Source organism: Sturnira hondurensis, unplaced genomic scaffold (assembly GCF_014824575.4).
Source record: "Sturnira hondurensis isolate 20B ecotype Veracruz unplaced genomic scaffold, ASM1482457v3 Scaffold0003681, whole genome shotgun sequence".
Classification (NCBI taxonomy): domain Eukaryota; kingdom Metazoa; phylum Chordata; class Mammalia; order Chiroptera; family Phyllostomidae; genus Sturnira; species Sturnira hondurensis.
In genome coordinates, this window is record NW_028076312.1 from 1,242,130 (window position 1) to 1,263,398 (window position 21,269).

A 21,269-nucleotide genomic window follows, 5' to 3' on the forward strand; every position below is an offset into this window, starting at 1 on the left:
GAATCGTTTTTTTTCCAAAGGACCCCAAAGTAATTCTGTTTACAGTTAAAGATTGGAGGCTACAAGAATGTATAGAGTTTAAAGGGATTCCTCCTGGGATCATAAAGCTTTCAAGTTAAAAAGGAATATAAGATTTCCTCATTCAACACACTTATGTTATAGGTAAAAACAGTAGATTTCAGAGAGAAATAAAGAATGATTCTATCATTCAAAGTAACTGTGAATATGATCTTTTTTTAATTTCTATAAATACAAAGAAGGAAATCATAACTAGAGACCCACAGCTCACTTAAAAAAAGAAACAAAAAACTGACTAAAGATGTTAGACAGTTTTCATTTTTATCACTCATATTGTTTGCTGTTTTTATACATTTCGTGTTTGCCACATTCACGTTAGATAAAAGGAAGTTAATATAGGAGTGGTTTCATATAAATTTGTATAAAAATTTAAAATTAAAAAGTTGTAGATAATGACCTTCTGTGATGGGAAAAAAACATTGCTATTTTACTTTAGCTGTGGAATAATTTGACTTAGCATGTGGTGGAAGGCTTGTGCTTTTCAGGAGTACATTATAAGAACCAATAATGTAAACAAATGACAAATTAGTATACATGTTTCTCTTCCATTATGATACTCATTTGATGTTAGAATTCAGAATTTGTAAAATTAGGTTATTAACAAATCATTAAAATAAGGCTTTTCTACACCAGAATTGAGGAATTTTACTTGTATGAGATGGAAATTTTTATTCTTAAACAGTCTACATAAAGATGTTCTACAGACTTTTTGGTAAATCCTTGCCAATGTGTAATCATATTTTGTTTAAGGGAACCAGGTTTTCCTTGAAATGATTGTTTTGAATTAGTTATATGCTTTCTGATTTTCTAAGTTTGTATCCTTTGAATTTTTAATTGTGAATTGCAGAATTTGAATATAGAAGTTGGAATATCTCTCAAGCTTCCTCTAATTTGAAATTATATTAGAAATTTTCCTGAAATATTGAAAATGAATTACTGCTCCATAGTGTTGAATACAAAGAAATGAATATCTGATTTAGTACCATTTATATATTAAATATGTAATTCTAAAACATGATAATTGTAGTAAACACATTCATTGACTTTAGAGTTAAAAAGCACTACACATACATTATTTCATTTAATTTAAATAAAGGACAAAGTACAAATGCTAGACACATAGGTGGATGCTATGACAGTGTAATTACATCGCCAATTATCATATTTAATTTTCATTTTAGCATTATGTGCCTGGTACACTTTATTTGCCTCCAAATTTCTGTTTCATTCATACCTTACTTATATCTTGTATTTAGGATTGCTATTATTATTTTTAGAAATAACAATATACAGTAGGAAACCTGTCCTGCTTCACTGTTTAGGAAGAATTGGAATATCTACAAGTAGGTTTTTTCTATAAGTGATAAACTATGTAGTAATCAACATGACAACTCAATCCTTGGAAATAATTTGAGATTTTTAATGGGATTTTAGGAGGCTGAATTTATTTATTTTTTCTGTTTACAAAAAGTCTAGTATTAGTTTAAATGATTCCATGTGTGGAAGAAACCTATATTAATTTGATAAATAGTGATCATTTAAATAGTGATTTAAAAGCACAATCATTATTGTGTCTGTGTGTTTTAAAATCTGTGTATGAGTTGACCCTCTATGTTGTGTCAATCACAGCATATTCATATGATAATTGGCTGGGAAGCAGTTAATTTGTATGCATATTAGGGTTGTTCCCCAGGCAAGTATACACATAGTCAGACCCGAAGTCACTGAAAGTTAGTTTTAAGAAAACAAGCTGCTTTAGATGATCAGTTACTCATGCCTGTCACTCTGGACTGAGTAAATTAGGCTTAAATGTAGTGAGCCTTTAAATACATTTGTCATAATAACTTTCCATATTACTGGAGTAAAAAGTTCAAACTTTTGATGAGTGAAATTTTTACAAACTGTATAATGGGATTTTTTCCTAATTGGAATAGTTTCACAAAATGTGTTCTATTTGCCTAGCCAAACTTAATAGATATTGGAATTAGCACATAATCTAGATTCCAAGTGAAATGTAACATTAGCTTCTATGCCGTGATTAATGCTACATCAGTCTTTTAAAAAACATGTTTTGTTGTGCTTTTGTCAATTCTAACTAATGTTTAGTCTGAGTTTTAACCTTTTACACAAATAGTTGTTTATACTTACTAACATGTCAGGATCAATGTATTTGTTTCTATTCAGTTTTGTATTGGGCCACAGCGAAGAAGCAGGGAGAACAAATACTACTGTGTTCCCATTTTCAGTTAGAGATGGATCCATCTTGTTGAAGTTCTTTTTTTCCTACTTTTTGCTATTTTATTATATCTTAATTGGTCTGATCAATGCTCTGGACATTTGCAACACAATAATAAAATTATTACTTTATTAAGTTTGAGAGGATGTTAAAATACATACATCGAAGGGGCTAGAGGAATATGGTTACAGAAATTGGGTTGAATACGTGCAAGTTTCAGAACCCCAGAGATTAATAAGTGAAAAAGAAAGTCACTTTTTCTCAGCCTCTAGATTTTGTTTGTTTTAGATATAGTTCTTGTCATTCTGAATTTCCTTGATTTACCTTATTTGTAAGTTTTTGCAAACCTCTGGTTCTTTAGAAGCTAATGTGGTTTCCACTCCCCTGATTTGAATTTTATATATTTAATATGAGCTTTGCATTTTGGAAAGATAAAAGTGTACATTGATTTTCTGCTGCTTTTATTGTGGTATAAAAAGGTACATTCTTCAAGGGTGTGACATGCTCTCTATCAGTTGCCCATCAAGCGTCGAATAATTTTGTGTCATAACTAAAAAGCATTTTTATGATTATAAGGAAACGTTTGTATAATACTTCCCTAGAAGTGTTTTCTGTGTGAGTTTTGTGAAGTTCTTCTATGGTAAATATGGAGTTAGTTTATTTCCATTTACTCATTGGGAAACTAAGATACATAATGTTTACCTTCATTTTTACTCATTGAAATCCATTACTAACCAGCAGTAAAATCTAGACGTCTTACTTCTATTTCTGTGGTTGGTTTATTGTATATCATTTCCTAGTATTACATAACTACATTCGTTTCCTTTATTAACCTTCAAGATGTTTCTCAAGGAATGGAAAAAATAGTTTACATTTCTCTCTTTCCTCAATTCATGAAGAGTATGGACTTATGACATATTATCATTTAAGGAGGTTTTAAGGTTTTTAAGGAAATTATGTAAATGCAACTCTTAAAACCTTTTGCCTTCTTATAATATTTGAAGAGATCACCTGTGGTAACAGGAAAAAAAGCAAAGGAAAGGAATCTAAAACTAATCTTTTTTGACCAATTAGTGACAGAAGTTTCTGAGTTACCCCTTCTTTTCTTTATTTTCATCATTAGTTGATTCGATTAGACAAAGAGATTTTAATTTTACCTTTGTCATACCTAGCAGGAATTCATTGTTTCAAAATGGAACTGACAAGTGAATTTCATTAAGACTAATAATACGGCAGCACACTGAAAGCTTGCAACTATTATCAGCACGTAGAAATTTTAAACAAGCTATTACTTTTTCACCAAATGTCCCATTACTTGTCAGGGTGATCTTGTATGTAATGGTGGTGAAGAGAATGGATTGAAGAGCTTTCATTTTAGGTTTTCTTTAAAATTGTGTTTGTGTATGTGTGTGTGTGTGTGTGTGTGTGTGTGTGTGTTTTATTTTAGTTTGGAAGAGTTCGCTCACTTTGTAGGGCTACATTCGTGGTGAAAAAAGGCAATTAGATAATTTTATCTGTGACGGAGACAATGCAGGAATTAGTAAAAAAAATGCCAGCTGATAACTTACCTGTGTATTTTCAACAGTAAGTACTGCTTTGTTTACTTTTTTTACATACTAAAACAAAAATTCACATCACTGAAACAGTAATGAAACAAAGTTACGACTGATAAAGAGATTTATGGCACAGCTTCCAGGCCTTATTTACTTCCAGGCATTTTAGTGAATTGGCTCTGAGCCTTGCTTGTTCCAGATTCCCCCTCCCTCAACAGAGACTCTTGTAGGAGTGCTGTCTCCCCATATATACCTTCACCTACATGAGCAGGATGTGAAAGCAAAGACTGTGTGTGATTTGAATGCCACCGTAGCTTAGGTGCTCAGCAGAGTATGTGATACAGAAAGGGTACCCCATACATATTTGCAGTGTTAATAAGCACTCACACTTTTTACACCTTTTAAAAGTAGGCAGAAAATTTCAGTTTTGGGACCCATTTATTTTACTCAGGTCCTTTTCTCTGCAAATTTTTTGTATTCTTGTCTTTATTATGTTGCATTTCATTTTTTTTGCATATTACTCGGTAAATTCGCTTATGTTTTGCTTAATGTAGCATATCTGTATTCTGTATTATTCTGAGGTCAGTTACTAAAAATATTTGTTTGGTACCTAGTAAAATATGAATGTCATGAGATGGTGCCATCAATAGATGATGAACACTGAATTCCCCTGTTTGTGGGAGCTGGGTCCCTGCCCCCATTTGGTGGCCTTTGTATTCAATGATACACATTATGAGGGTCTTTGGCTGGTTCAGAAACACAGTATTATTCAGCCAGCATTACAATGAAGAAAAGACTTGGTTTGAAATTAAATGGCTTATATTGAAGGACATCCCACAAAGTGAGCCTTCACTAAATTAGTACTTTTCCCTGTCTTTTTACCTACTCCCTCCATTGCTAGCCATTTTAAACCAACCCACATAATGAATGAAACACCATGGCCTCGTCGGTGCTGGATTTAACCTTTAAGATCCTTAAAAATCTTTCCTTTTCAGTGTTACTATCTTGAGATACCTGGACACAATCATTGGCTCTCCTGTCATTTTCTTCCCCTCAAACTCTGTGTATTTTGTCATTGAGACCTGTGTTCCCCTGCCACTGTATTCCTAAGAACTACCAATATTACTGGGATCCTCTCCACCTCGAACCAGACTATAAGCCAGGCTGGGCTTGTTACCCTCTGTATCAGCACCACTCAGCACTGCCCAGTGTATAGACTGTACACTACAGTTACCTGTTGAATCAGCAGATAGACTTGCTTACTTATGTACCTATTTTTATGGGAAAGGAGGGTACAGAGGTGGCATCCTGAAAGCCAGTGAAGTTCCTGATCTTGGAGTGCAGCCCAGTGTGATCTTGAGCACACGCTGTAGGACATAAGCAGTGGCAAGAACGTTAATATCTGAGAAAAGAAGCTACGTTTCCTGTCTTTGAAATCTACTCATCGGGCCTTGGCTGGTGTAGCTCAGTGGACTGAGCACGGGCCTGCGAACCAGAGGATCGTGGTTTGATTCCCAGTCAGGACACATGTCTGGGTGGCAGGCCAGTTCCCAGTAGGGGACACACGAGAGGCAACCATACATTGATATTTCTCTCCCTTTCTCCTTCCCTTCCACTCTAAAGATAAATAAATGAAAAAAATCTTTAAAAAATCTACTCATCTGAATCCTACACCTTGGTTTGTTTTGCTTTGTATGGTTGAAGATATGCAGTTTAAACCTTACTTGATCTGTGTGCATCCCTTTTTTAAATAATATATCTCTTTGCCAGAATTGGGCATAGTTAGAATTGTCAGTCATATGCTCTCTATATTGTCTGAAAAACTATGAAGATTCTATTGTATTCTTATTAGCCTTATTAATCTGTAATTCCGGTGTCAGCTAGGACCTTACAACTTAATGAGTTTAAGGTAGTTCAAATTTTGGAGAGGTATTTTATTTTTCTTTCAGAAAGTAAAATTTGAGCCAGACATTTGAAAATAATTTTAATCCTGACATGCATGAAAATAATAGAAGTACTGGGCATATAATTTTTAAAATGTCATTGTCCAATTAAAGGAAGACTTTCTGGCTGTCAGGTATATTAATCACACAACAGGTTTAAACTACTTGCAAATAGCACTACGAGAAAGAAAAGAAAATTAATCTAAATGATAGTTTCAGATAAAAAGAAATGTGTATGTATATGGCTAACTCTTGCCAGGCACATATTGTTCACTGTTTTCAATGGCAGCCTTTGTGGTTGGTTTTAGTTTCCGCTTGTCCCAGACGGCACCGCTGCTCCGAGAAGGTGTCAGGCAGTGCACTGATGGAACCGGGGATTAAGTGGAAGGCTCATAAAAATGTCTTATCATTTGGGCCTTCCTGGAGAAACCTCACTTGAATTTCCAAGTGGTCAGCTTGACATTTTAAAAAGGGAGAAGTTGTGTCATTATTTCTAGAACACTACAGTGGTTAGAGAAGAGAGATTGGAAGTTCATTGCAGTAATTGCTGACAGCTTCCACAGAATGAGGTGCCTTGAGGAAGCACGTGCTGCCTTGAAGAAAGGCAGTCTCTCGGGGATGTGGACGACCAGAGTGAGCTTTAAAAGATGAACGTGACAAAAATATAGATTTGGGCATTCTTGTGTCCCTAAAGTAATTAAATTAATTTTGAAAGTAGAAAAGAAGTACAATGACTTGTATCAGTTCATGTGTTCATTGTCTTCCAGCAAAGGAAGAGTCTAGGCCTCTGGAACTTGTAACTTGTATAATTTCAGTAACTTAAAGTACACAACCTGGCAGCCAGTTGTCACAGCTGCAAGGTAGCTGGTACCCCCGGGCTGGGAACAATCCATGTGAAGGGCTGAAGCCCTTCCCCCTATAGCTGCATCCCAGCATCCTCCCACCTGGAAACCTGCAATTTGCCTCTCTGTCCGGGATGGGGAGGAAACCGACAAGCAGCCACACACCGTCCATAATGGCAGGGTTCACCTGCTCATAGGGACAAAGGAGAAAAAAGGAAAAATTCAAGAGTCTTCATAACATTGTTTGAGTTAAGGACTTCATGCTTTTGCGAAGGTTGTTGTAGCACTTGTTTTGTTCATTTGTTTAGGTCTTGAGGATGTCATGTTTGCTTTGCCTGTTTCCCCCTCCTGGATACTGGCCAATGTTCAGATGACCAAAGCACATGGGGACAGCATATTAATCATATGGTGCTATCTTCTGCTTAATAAAAACAGCATATGCACATACCACCCAGGTGACTGTGTATGTACAGTGTGTAAATGTACATTCACATTTAAACATGCTTCTATTTATGACCTTCAGAAATACATTGAGACATAGATTTAGGAATGCTTAGTGAAGTAGCACATCCATCACCTACCATATATTATTATTTCTTCTTCTCTTTCCCCTCCTCCTTCTCCTTCTTCCTTTTCTTCTTCCTTTTCTTCTTCTTCTTCTTCTTCTTCTTCTTCCTCCTCCTCCTCCTCCTCCTCCTCTTCCTCTTCCTCTTCCTCTTCTTTCATTTTGGTGGGGACATTTAAGTGCTACACTCTTAGCAACATTTAATTATTCAACACACTGTTACCAACTGTAACCACCATATTAGATCCTCAGTCTTCATGCATTTTATGGCTGAAAGTTTTACCCTTCTACCCTCCTCTCTCTGTTTTTCCCAACCTCCAAACCTTGACAACATACTTTTCTACTCTCTGAAATTGTAAAACTCCTAGAATAAAATGTGGGCAGTGGGGTGGGGAAAGCTCCTTGACGTCAGTCATGCCAACGATTTTTTATATAAAGAAACTGATATTGTGACACTAAGTAGCTAATAATTATTACCTATTACACAAAATATATTTTATATAAAATCTCAAGCATAGCAAGTTACATCCTAGAACCAGATATACTACAGACTAAAGGGACCTCAAGAACCTTGGCTTCAGGCAGGTAGGCTTTTAATTATTTTGCCTGCATAAATAAGTAGAATTATTTTCATTTTACAGATAAGGAAGCTAAGTCTCTTAGAAGGTAGCTTGCCCCTTTATAGGTGAAAAGATGCAATATCAGCACTAGATGTTAAGTTAATAGAAGGAGAAATAAAACTCAGTTTGTATACATTTAGTCTACTCGTGTTATGACCAGAAATCATCAAGTATTTTTTAAAGTATGTTTAAAATGACTAAAGAATTCTTTCACATCTGACAAATGTAATCACTTACCTTTACAAGCTTTTTTAAAAAGCTATTTGTGTGCCCTTAAACTATATTGGACATGTTTGTTTAATCTGCTTTCTATGATATATAGAACTATGCCATCATTTAAGAATATATTGTCTACTTTAGTTATGAGCTTTAGAAAACTGGTTGAAATGTTTTAGAAATGGAGACACACTCCTCATTGAATAATCAAAACTTGAGTTCACAGATAGATGACATGCTTAAAGTAACTACTTACAATTCAGAAGAAGCTAATTTTTTGAACTAGTGATCTTATGAGACTATTTCTTGGTTATTTATGCTCTGCATTTTGCACTGAGATTTTATAGTCTCAACATATTCTGGGGCAAGGGCCTACATATCATTGTATTTCTCATCACGGTATTTTACTTTGAATAATTCCTCATTTATAAAAGCAAAATATAGATACACATATATACTTACACATATATACATGCATGCATAAATTTCAGAAGTGCTGTGAAAGCAGGCACCGTATTTGCCTTCTTCACTGTTGCTGTGCGGTGCCTGCTACAGAGCAGCTGCCCAGTGAGTGCCTTTGAATGAATGGATGCAGAGTTCTAAGGAGTTTCCTCCGCACTGTTTCTTGAAACGGAAGTCTATTGATAAGTTACTCTCAAGTCGTCTTTGAAACTTCTGCTCTACATGCATCAATTCTCTTAATACTCTGTTTTCATCCTCTGAAATAGTCTGCTTTAAACTCTGTTTGATTTTAGAATATTTTCTATCTTCCCTGTTGAATGAATGCCTGCGGAAGACATGGTGTCACTCTAAGCCAACACGGACCCATGCCTTCTCCTCACTTCCTGCTTGCCCCAACCTTGAGTGGCATCTGTCTTCTTTATCACGTAAAGCACATCCAACCTGTAAGTGCTATCTCAGGTGCCTTTGCCCTTGTGAAGCCTTCTGGATCATCCCGGTACTTCTCTGTAGTAAATAAACGTGCCCCTCCATTGGTGTTCTGCACTTCCGGGTATGATTCATATAGTAGATGCATAAGAAGTAAAATAGCTCTGAGAATTGTATGTTCAATTATACTTCATACTCAGAACAGCCCTGGGATGGACGTATGATCATTGTCTTGATATTTATAGATGAGAAAAATGAGACTGAGAGAGGTTTTTATAAGGTCATGTGACTTATAAATAAAAGAAGCTGGTCTAGAACATCAGGCCCTGAATCCAGCTCTCTTTCTCTTAACTGTGAGCTGTACTTCCTGTTTTATGTGTCTGCATGCTTTCTCAGTCTTAGGATTTTTATAGAAAGACTGTTATCCTCACTTTACATAGTAAGAAACAGGGAGGGAAATATTAAGTGACTTCTTAATATTCACACTTGTAGAGAATTTACACACAGGTATTCTAATCCACCACTTCCATTATTTACCTAGTTGCTTTGTAATTATTTTTTACCTTTTAACATGTATTCTATATGACTATCTAAAGTGTCTTATTCATTCCATGTAGGGAAGTAAGTATGAGCATTGAAAAAAACAGCTCGTACCTTGTGGGAAATAAAAAATGTGCAACTGATCTTTAAAATTTGCTGAGCGATTATCCAGATTTATTTTCCTTAATTATCACTACAGTTTTTTCTTCTTTGTTACTACTTCCTACATTTTACTGGTTTTACACTTTTAGCTGACCAGTCTTGCAGCTTGGGGCCAGATGTTGACTTCGTTTTGCACAGTTGGTGGGGTATTCATGGAGAACAGCACGGAAAGAAAGTCTGTAGCCTTGGTTGTCAGAGAGCATGTTCCACGAGTTAGCAACCAGCGTTGACATTCTTGAACCCACTGTGGTATGGAAGCTATTGAGTTCCCTTGTCACTTCAGCTCAGAGACTCTGCAAAGCTGCCGAAATGCTTCTCAGGGCTTCAGTTCTTCCCTCGGTTGCTGCCACCCCGTAATAGAAACCCTGCTCCATTCTTATCTCTGTCTCTTTACCACGCCAGCGGCACTGCCTTCTGACCTGGTTTAAGCGTCCTTAGTGACCTCTGGCGATACAATGTGTGGGTCCCTTCGGGAATATGCCTGCTCAGCTGGATTTTATAGCAAACTACTTTTCAGAAGTTTGGTTAAAATTTTTATACTCCCCTTAGTAAATAGATAATTTCACAGTGTAATTTGCTTCACAAACCTCCCACAGTTATATTAAGGAGATGGTTGCTGAACACCAGTTCAAGTAGATTGCTCTTATATGAAATAAAATCCGTACTCGGAAAAACCTGGCAGTGTAAGCTGGTCTTCTTCCAAAGCAGACTCTCTGACAGATTTCTCTTTACTCAAAGCTGGCCAACTACTGCACCTGTATTAGACATGTGGAAAAGACATGTCAGATGACACACGCCGGCTTTAAGTTATTTTTCTCTATCATGCTGACTTTTTTTCTTTATCAGTAACTAGTAACTGCTTTGCTTTTGTTGACAAAGGGAGAGTAGCAGGGATTTGTTCATCAGTTAGTTCTGGGTTCCATCTCCGATCTGGTTCCCACTAGGTGTGTGACATGGACATATACATGGTGTCAGTCATTCTGAGCGTCAGTGTTCTCACCTGTAAAATGAGGGTAATATTTACATTACAGAGTGGCTGTCATGATTATGTCAGGCAGAACATACAATGCGCCTGGTCTTTTCCTGTCATACAGTAGTCCTGTACTTAATGTTATGTTGATGACATTTTGTGTTTAAAACCTAACTTTTTATTGCTATGTTCATTTGTTACTTGTGGTTAATGTATGCATGGTATCTGTAGCTTAAAAAAGAGAAGGATAATAGAAAATCAGCCCTGGCCAAGTGGCTCAGTTGTTTGGGCATTGTCCGTACCCCAGAAAGGTTGTGGGTTTGATGCCTGGTGGGGGCGCACCTAGGGGAGGCAGCCTGTTGGTGATCCTCTTTCACGTTGATGTGTCTCTCCTTGATGTTTCCCTCTGTCTTTCCCTCTCTTCTTTCCTCTTTCTCTAAAGTCAATGACTGTATGCTTGGGTGAGGACTAAAAAAAAAGAAAATCAGCAACAGCAGTTCAACAAACACATGTTGAGCACCTCGAGTATGTAAAGATGAGATGGTTTCAAAACTGTGGATAAGGACTCTCCCTTTCAAGGATCGTACGCTCCAGGGAGGGAGGACCTTCTACTGTTGGGAGTCTAGAGTAAAGGCAAATACTCTGCTAGTCTCTGTAACGTGTCTGTGCTCAGGAAACACTCCAGGAAAAGAGGCAGCAGGTGAGTGAGCCTTGANTCTCTTCTTTCCTCTTTCTCTAAAGTCAATGACTGTATGCTTGGGTGAGGACTAAAAAAAAGAAAATCAGCAACAGCAGTTCAACAAACACATGTTGAGCACCTCGAGTATGTAAAGATGAGATGGTTTCAAAACTGTGGATAAAGACTCTCCCTTTCAAGGATCGTACGCTCCAGGGAGGGAGGACCTTCTACTGTTGGGAGTCTAGAGTAAAGGCAAATACTCTGCTAGTCTCTGTAACGTGTCTGTGCTCAGGAAACACTCCAGGAAAAGAGGCAGCAGGTGAGTGAGCCTTGAATAGGGTGCTAAGGGTGATGGAATGGAGGAAGGGTTCCAGTAAATGATAACAGGAGGCAGGGGAGAAAGTGAGTAGAGCTGTAAGGGTTGAGTTCCAGGAAGAATGACTGGAAAGTGACTGGGAAAGGCATGAATAACTGAGGGGCTGATAGCATGGATTGCCAGGGGATATGAGGGAGCTGTGCTGGGCATGACCTGAAATTCTACACCAAGACCTTTGTGTTTAATGTGTAGATAATGGTCAGTCATTTAAGATACTTTAAAAAAAGTAATAGGGGCTTTTCTTTAGAAAGATTAATCTAACAACTATTCAGGATGAGTTGGGGGAATAGTGTGGCAAAAGACCAAAAGGACCAGGGAGAAAGCTGTTGCAGCTGTTCTAGGTAAAAGGTCATGGGGACTCTTAAAGGTCTGTGTTGCTTGTGAAGGTGCTGGAGAGAAATTGGACATGCAAGACATGGCAGATACTGAATCTTTAGGACTTGGCAGATAACATCATTCATTTAAAGGATGGAAAAGGGGATAGACTATTGTTTGCCTGTGGCATTTCTATTTAAACCAGGCTTATTTTCTCCACACTGTACATTTCTCATGAAATAGTAGTCTGCCAAAAAAATAAAAGCTTCATCCTTGGTCTACAATGGTGCCTCTGTGGGGGCCAGTAAACCTGTGCCATTTTGCTGATGAGTGTGGTATATAAGGTTTCATATACTGTTGGAGAGTATATGAAAGAGAGTCAGGTGTCTTGCCCTCCTTTGTTTTACTTTTATTCAAGGAGGTAGAAAGGACAATTTTTTTGTATTTATTTTGTTGTGAAGCTCTCTTTCAGTGCAAATGAAATGCTTTATGAGCTGAACATAGGTATGATTTATTTTTATAAAAATAGTTGATACAAGACCATCAGATGACCACAGTGGAAGTCCTAAAATGCCTTCCTCCATAAACTGTTGGTTTAGAGATTAAAGTTGATAATACTGACTTATTTCTCAAAGACCTGTCTTTACCTACCGCTTGTAAGTCATAGTATGACAAAGGAACATTGGAAAAGTGGGGGACAGGTTGCCTATCAAATACTGACAGATTCTTCAGGAACGAGTTGTACTATATGGACCTATTCCTAGACCAAAGCAAATTTTCAAATTAAGAGGTAGTTGTTTTGAGTGGGTATATGCATCCCAGACTTAGTAGAAAGGGTTCATTAAGTGGGTGAGTTTATGGGAACTTAAAGAATCTTTATTCTATCTAACTGTTGTGGACTTGAATTTCTGGTATCCTCTTCAACTAATGGATATGTTTTTATAGCATCTGAGAGATCTGTGCACCTATAACTGATATTTGTCCTTCCTTTAACACTAATATTAGTTACTTGTTTAATTGGAGAGCCAGTGTCACGTCATAGAAAAATGGCTGGGCAAAGAGGCAGATCTTGAGTTGGTACCAGTCTCACATTTACTTACTTTGTGTCCTTGGGAAAGTCTCTTCACACCCAGGGCTCTATTCATTTATCTGTGCTGCCCTACCTCCGGTTCACCATTGTTTAAGTATCACATGAGACAGAAGTTGTCTTTTTAAAATTATAAAAATTATAATAAGTTCCTTTTTTAATATTATTATAAGCATTATTACTATTACTATTATCATTACTAGGGCCCTAAATCCTTAGTCTAGAGAGACTGTTTTGTCCACTGTAACATTTTTAGGAACACCAAGTGTTACTTTGCATGTTGCAGATGATGCAGTTGACTAAGTTAAAATAAATTTCCCGAGGTCCCACAATGAGTTAAGTCATAGAAGGACAGGTAGAGACCCTGGTTTCCTGCCTTTGGGTGCAGGGTAACTTTCTACTACACACTATTCTCAGAATAATAACAGTATTACAGAAATCAGCACAGTCTTAATCTAATTTTCCTAATGGGTTTTTAAAATACATAAGCTAACCATATTGAAAAGAGAAGAGAGTGGAGATGAAAAAAAGTGAGGCGAGGTAATGTGGTGCACTGACGTAGAGTGCTGCCCACAATGGCTCTGCTGTGCTCGGCAACCGCCAGTGTCTGGACTTGTCGCCCATTTATAGATGGACACTTTAAGAGTGTTGTGGGGCAGACCTTTTTCATAATCTACCCATTTACTTATTCACAGTTAAATAAAGTGTTATATTGTGTGGAATTTTGTTGAGGAAATTTGAAAAAACTGAACATACCTGAGATAATATTTGTTGTGATGCTTTTACTTGAATTATTTAGACTGTCTGGAAGTTCTTAGTAAATAACCGTGCTCTACAAAAGTGTTTTGAGGGCAGTTTGTTTTTCTAATACATTATTTAAACAGCTGCTGGGCTGTTAAAATGGATTTAATCATATTTATTGTTTCTGTTTCAAACGTCTAAGAGAGAGAGATATATGTACTCAGAAGGAACTTCAGTCAGTAGACATACTGATTCAGTTAGTGTATATAACACCATTCTAGTATTGTGGCATAGACAGGGAGAAATTGGTGCTGTGAGTAATAGTGATCCTTAGTGTCCCCTTGAATTCTTACACAACAGAAACCAAGCATATAAAAATCCCTTTAAACATCATACCCTAATGACTTTCCCCAGTTTTTAAGTAAAGAATGATATTTTAGCTAGCTTTTCAGCAGTATGAAACAAATATTTCATTAATTTCCTAGTATTTGCTTCCTTTAAAAATAAAAAAAATGAAAAATGTATTTTGGAAACTAAACAGAAATAAATTCCTAATTTGATAGTAATTAATCTAGAAAGCATTTTTTTTACATTTCATAACCTCAATCAATATGCATTCTCTCAAATAGTGCAAATAAATCATAATACTTTTGCATTATTTTTCTGGCTAAGAAATGAAATAATTTGTGTAAGGGTTAATAGAATCAAGTTATACTAAACATCAAGCTTTAAATTGTAAAATGTTTAATTTAGATTATATCATTTTAATAATGATATTTTAGGATCAGGTTACTACTATGATATTTTCAAAACTTAACATTTAAAAATGATAGGGTTATCTGTGAAAACCAAATGCTAAGGATGAGGCTAGAATTTATTCTTTCAATTTTGTAACTCAGAATTAATTATCAATTGACTATATTTCATTATGCATATAAAAAATTACCTTTTCCTCCCAACTCTTAAAAATAAAGAATTTCATTATTTGAAAGCATTATTTGCTAGACATGGCAAATCTTTGCCATCTCACCAAGGTGAGAACTTGGTTACGATATGGAGTAAAAGGGGCAAATGCCCAGTTCCTAAGGAAAAGCCTCTTCACATTTAGGTGCTGTTCAGGTCAACAAATCTATTACATAACCAAATAATCTACATTTGTTAAATATTTCCTGGACTCTTCTTATTCATGAACTATGTTAATGATCTTTATCTGTGTATAGACTATCCTATTAATGTGAATTTCTTATTTAAGATAATATTTTCAGCTTTTTGTTTTAAACCTTCATAATAATAGCGAAGTATTAGGCAAATACCAGGTACTTTAAAAATCATTGAGTCAACCAATTTTATTAAGCAAATTCAGTTTTGGCCCTTCTTTCTTATTGGTTGAGGTGGATGATTTTTACAAGTGTGAGGCCTATGATTATATGAAATAACATTGTACATTTTGTTTTTAAATGGTCTATATTAGGGTTTTTAATTATTTTTTAAAATTTTCAAAATGTAATAGTGGCAAAGAAAATATTCATTAAGATATAGACTAAATTGAGATAATTTGTTTTTAACAGCTTCGCAAAAAAGTTTTCCCCATTTGTTTTTCTACACTCCCCCCCTTTTTTTGCAGTGATCTATATATGTTTTCCTGTGTGAATGATGTCTATATTACATTAGCCTTGTAAGTGCATACATAGTTCTTTAGAGTGAGAGACAATTACTAAAGTTTACCATTCTATTTCAGTTCTAGCAAATATGTACTATTTTGAATATTCATTTCAAATGGGCCCAGAAAGCCTATATATCCCTTTTAAACCTCAGAGTCGTTTACATCCTATAAATTAATTAATTTGCACAAAAACCTTATGGAATAGAGCACTGTCAGTCCAGAGAAAATAACAGTCAACCTCATTTTTTATATTTACTCATTGAATGCTCACAACTCTAGGAAGTAAGGACCATTATCATCCCCATTTGTAACTTGCAGAAAGTGACGCTGCTTGTACTAAGTGCCATTGCTAGTATTCAAATCCAGGTTACAGGACCCTCATTCTTAATAGCTAAACTATTCTTTTTAAACTATCCTGTAGTCCGAATTCATCTCCACTTTGCAAACGAAAGATCTAAGATTCAGAGCTTAAAGAATTAGTTTAAGAGCATACTGCTAGTAAATGTCAAAGCTAGTACTAGAGCCACGTTCTCCTGGCTAAATCCTGGGATCTCCTCATTGTACACACTGCCTCCAGTTGGGAGGGGTGTTCCAAGGAGGGCACAGAGGAAGCGCCATTTTGGTAGCACTACCCATCATTAGTACCAATAGCAAATCACAGAATGTGTGGTTTCTCTAAGAAAACAATTGCAGTGAAAAGAACTTCCTTTTTGTGAAAATGTTTCCTCTAGTCAAGCAATACCAAATAATTTATTTTGCTCAGTAACTTTGATATGATTTCTTAAGAAGTGATCAGGATTACTGGATAAATAGCTGGTATTCATTGAAAACTTGCTTTTGCTTTGTGAAAAGACTTTGTCAGCAATCCAGAAAGAGGGCTGTGCTAACCAAATTCTAACTTTTCTGTGGGATGATCCAAAAAAAGCAAACAGGACGCATTAAATTTCTTCGCAGCCACAAGTGCGTGCATGCATGCCACGCCATTCCTGTCATTCATTGCTTTTCGGTGTGCACATTTTAAAGCTGAAATCCTTTGATTTGCAGGCTAATATGTTCCATGGAGAACTTTCTTCATAGAGAGTAAAAAAGCAGGAATGCTTTTACAGGAATGCTTTACACAGCTCTTAACTGAATATATGTTTTTAGTCTGATTTTTAGGACATTTGCCTCGGTAGTGTACTTCCATGTGTCTAAGACATTTGCTGGATTAAGATCCCAACTTGTTTCTCTTGCTCCCTTCAGAGACAGGTTTACACATGTACTCTGATGTAAAACACAGACTAAGAAGTACGTGTATGTGTGTGTGTAAAATGATTGTTATATTAAGAGTAAGAAATATCTAATCGTCTCTCTTCCACAATCCTGTCTCAGTCTCAGTAGCCTTAACGACAAACTCAAAAGCCAACACCAGAATTATTGGGTTGGCCAAAAAATCCATCATGTTTTTTCTGTAAAATAAAAGACACATTTTTCATTTTCACCAATAGCTTTATTGACTTGGATATTTTGAGCATGTAAGCCATCTCCTGCTATTGGCTTCTAGTAGGTAGAGGCCAGGGGTGCTGCTAAACTGTATAAGAGAGCCCCATGGCCAATAATTGCTTGGCCGAAATATCAATAGGACCAAGAAACTTTGTAAACCACTTTTGATGCATTTGATCAGCCACGGCACTTTCTCCATATACAGAAATCAATTTTTGTGTTTCAATTGCATTTTTCCCTTTCTTGAAATAATAAAATATAATATGCCAACAATGTTGTGTATCTTCTTCCAACTTCAGTATTTAAATTAAATGGCTGATGTTTTTTTTAATGCACACTGGTTTTCAATTCACCGATTTCAATGTTTTTTTTAAAAATGCACACTGATATGACAGCTGTCACAGTAAATCTAACACAATTGTTTCTAATGAAGTTAAAGACAACTAAGCTCTAGTAGAGGCATCATATGGAAAAAACAACCAACTTTTTGGCCAACCCAATATTTGGAGACTTGCTTTAAAGTATATAACTGATTTCACTCATTTATAGGATTCAAACTGAACAAAACAAATGAACAAATAATAAAAACAAACAAATGAAAACTCATAGACACAGACAATAGTATGGTGGCCATGAGAGGGAAGAGGGGCGGAGGCATGGATAATGAGGGCAAAGGGGGTCAAATATATCGTAACAGAAGAAGGTTTGGCTTGGGTGGTGAGCACATAGTGCAGTCATACATGATGCATCATAGAATCGTACACTTGAAACCTATACAATCTTATTTATCAGTGTCACCCCAATACATTTAATTTAAAAATAAGGAAAAAAAGAAGGAAATGTGTGTAGAAATAAATTTGGTTCTGTTCACAGAGAGCTTTCCTAATCCATCTTCACCTTCATGCCAAAGCTTTTTCTAAAATCTCAGAGTACAGTGTGTGTTAACATTGCATTGGTGATGGACTATGTTTTACTTTCTACAGCAATCTCCAACCATGTTAATAGAATGGCGGTAGGTGGAAGAGAGGTGTAGGTGACAACATAGCATGCATTAACACGTCTCCTTGCTTCTTTTTAAATTACAGCAAATTCAGTAAAGCTAGAAATGCAGAGTGATGAAGAGTGTGACAGGAAACCCCTGAGCCGTGAAGATGATATCAGGGGACATGATGAGGGCAGCAGCCTAGAAGAACCCCTAATTGAAAGCAGCGAGGTGGCCGACAACAGGAAAGTCCAGGAGCTTCAAGGCGAGGGAGGAATCCGGCTTCCGAATGGTAAACTGAAATGTGACGTCTGTGGCATGGTTTGCATTGGGCCCAATGTGCTTATGGTACATAAAAGGAGTCACACTGGTAAGCAGCTGAAAGAATAACCTGATGACTGCCTGTGACATCTGATGTTGATATTACCTGACATCTATTCTCTTTCCTTTTTATTCAGGGGTGGCAATGGTGAAATTACCTTTTCAGAATTCTGCTAGTATTGGATTGCTGAAAAGCAGAGCGTAGCCTGGGTCTTGACTTCCAGCCTTCAAATCTGAATAGCATATCAGGAAAGAAGTTTAGGATTCAGTTTCCACAGTTCTTAATATAGCAATAATATGATAAGGGTTCAAAAAGGTAGAGGAGAATTGCATTGTGCAACTTAATCTTTTTGGATTGCTATACATATTTTACCTTACCCATGGGCAGGTAATACAGTTTTCAGGGTAAGAGTTTATACTCTGAGATGTTACTCATGCATTTATATAGGGGTGGATCATTTTCACCTTATCTAGTTAATTTCCTGGAATACAATTTCCAATCAATCTTTGCTACCATGGGTCTCTGTGACACGCAGATACTTATTTTCCCTAGTTTGAGGATTTTTCCAGCTTCCTGTATTTTTTATCATAAATCCTGCAAGGACATAGGTAGGGTAGGTTCATCAAAGGGTGGTGGGTATTCAGGTAGAACCTGTAATCATGAAATAGGGGGAGGAAAAAGACCTCTGATTCATTTAATATATACTAAAAGTATATGAAAAGTCTAGAAGACTTCAGTCATGCGCGAAACCAGCCAAATAAGAAGGCCTTATTTAAATCTGTATACATCCTTTGGCAAACAATTTAAAAATTTTTTAAAAAATCAGCGATTTGATTGTGGTAGACAGAGACCTCTCAAAAAATTTTCAAGTTCATATGAAAATTGATTTTAAAATAATGCTAGTTTTAACTATAATACAAAGTAGTATTATTTAGAAAAATACTAATAACTAACATACTCAGAGCTTTAAAAATATAAGACTCTTCTGGAAGAAAAATAAACTATAATAAAGACATTGATTTAAAATATTGATGTGTAAATAATCGATTTGATAAGTAGGTACTTAAAACATGAGAGATACAAGGCACATTAAAGTGTCTAGTCTAAACTTCCTCTCATTTACACTGGAGGAAACTGAAGCCCAAAAGGGTCAAGTGATTTATCCATTGTCCCTTGTGAAGGGTAATGTGAGGCTGGGGCCAGTTTCATGGTACCCAGCATGGGCTTCTTCAAATATGCTATGCTTGGTAACCTACATTTTATGATGAGGTATTACTATAAGGCTAATAAGATCTTAAAAATTATAGTGAGAAGTTACATGTTAAAATCAGTGTTATTTTAATCAAAATCATCAACTTTATAAGGATTAAAGATTATTCCAACCATCCAAGCAGTAACATTTTTGCTTTTTGTTTTGAATTTTCTCTTAAATCATTTATATTTACAATTTTATAGTAAAATTCATATTCTAGTAAAATTTTTTCTTTAATTTTTAAAAATGTCTCATAGAATTAAAAGATCAAGATTAGATACCATATTTGATAAGATAAAAAAGAAAAAACTATAAAATAATGAGTCTATGCCGGTGAAATCATTCTAACTGCAGTTCTAAAAGAAGAATTGCACTAAGTTATAATGTATTCATTATCTCCGGCTGATTACACAGAGGGAGATGATACCAATTCAGAGGTTTAACTTCTCCCATCGAAAACATACAAACTATAAACAAAATCAATCTAATGACTTTCCAGTTGAGTTGTCTATGGTATTCATTTTGAGGCTGACAAGTATACCAAAAACAATTTTTGTAAAATTCTAATAAACCTTTTGTGGTCTAAGTTAAGAAAATTCAAAGAACCTGAGGAAGCCCTTTTGAAAATTTAGGTTAATCAGTGTTTCACTGTCTGCAGCGATTTTCGTGAGGATTGTTGGTTTGTAAACAGTAATAATTACCTACTCTACTGTCATTTGGTATTTACTACTGTAGTAGAGTTGAATTATTTTGATTCTGAAATCTTTTAATTAGTATGGAAAATATTTCTAAATAGTTATGAAGATTTCCATAAGTCCTGGGAGATTCACTCATCTAGTAAAGGCAAGGAGAATGGATTAAATATACCAAAGTACTCTTGCAACTGTATGAACTTTTTACTGTTAATGAATATTTACCAGAGTATTATAAAAATTCTTACACATTCCTCAAATAGGGAAGGTTTTGTTAAAGTTATAGTCATTCCTAGAGAGGCTTGGGATATCTACCACATTGTGGACCTTGAAATTGTGATATATTTTTAAATTAGCTATTTTTATACATATTTCTGCTGACCCCGTTTATGCACCTGAGTGGGTCATGACATTTTCTACTCCATTTTAGTACCAGAATAGAATATCTACTTATATTTCTTGAATTTAAACTAGATGGGAAATATGCAGTCAGAATCCATTCACCAAATGTTTTCTCCTTAATACCATGAACTATGGGGTTCACTTTAGAACTTCCACCTCTCACCAGTGATTTAGAGCTGGTATAAAAGGCACTGTCTTAAATGTTTATCAAGCCTTTGGGGGAACCATATGTTTCTGTGTTTTTAGCTCAAAAACTACCTAATATAACATTCATAGTGAAAAAGATACGCAACCAACCAATTCATTCAATAACATGGAGCATCAGATCAAATTCACTTCTGTTTCACTGAAGTGCCAATTCCAGTATCTCATGAATGGGTTGGTGTTACTTTGGTGTTGTTACTTTAGTAGGTAATCAGGTAATATTGTCATCTGGTACCCCAGGCACTCTTTGCTGGGACTACAAGGAGAGAAACTAGGGGCAATAAGTTAGCTCATGCATACCTAAACACAGACTGATATAAACATAATAATATGGAGTATTCTTAAATTTGCCCCTGTATGGGGAGAGCCTCCCATCTTCATAACTTCAAGTTTTCAGCACTGTATTTTGGACATTTCAGCTTGGTGGAGCCATTCTCTTGCTCCCAGGCCCTCTCTCCA

The 21,269-nt window shown here is 35.9% G+C and overlaps 1 protein-coding gene across 16 annotated transcripts in view; it reads left to right on the top strand.

Annotated features, from left to right (window-relative positions):
- Positions 1 to 21,269, top strand: part of IKZF2 (IKAROS family zinc finger 2) — a 145,993-nt gene that overhangs the window by 71,283 nt on the left and 53,441 nt on the right. For 14 of the 16 annotated variants that reach the window (XM_037042005.1, XM_037042011.1, XM_037042014.1 and 11 more), the window contains one exon: positions 18,042 to 18,308. In XM_037042005.1, coding sequence (XP_036897900.1) covers positions 18,042 to 18,308 — 267 coding nt within the window. The remainder of the gene's footprint in view (positions 1 to 18,041; positions 18,309 to 21,269) is intronic. The other 2 variants (XM_037042016.1, XM_037042017.1) reach the window with 1 other exon arrangement.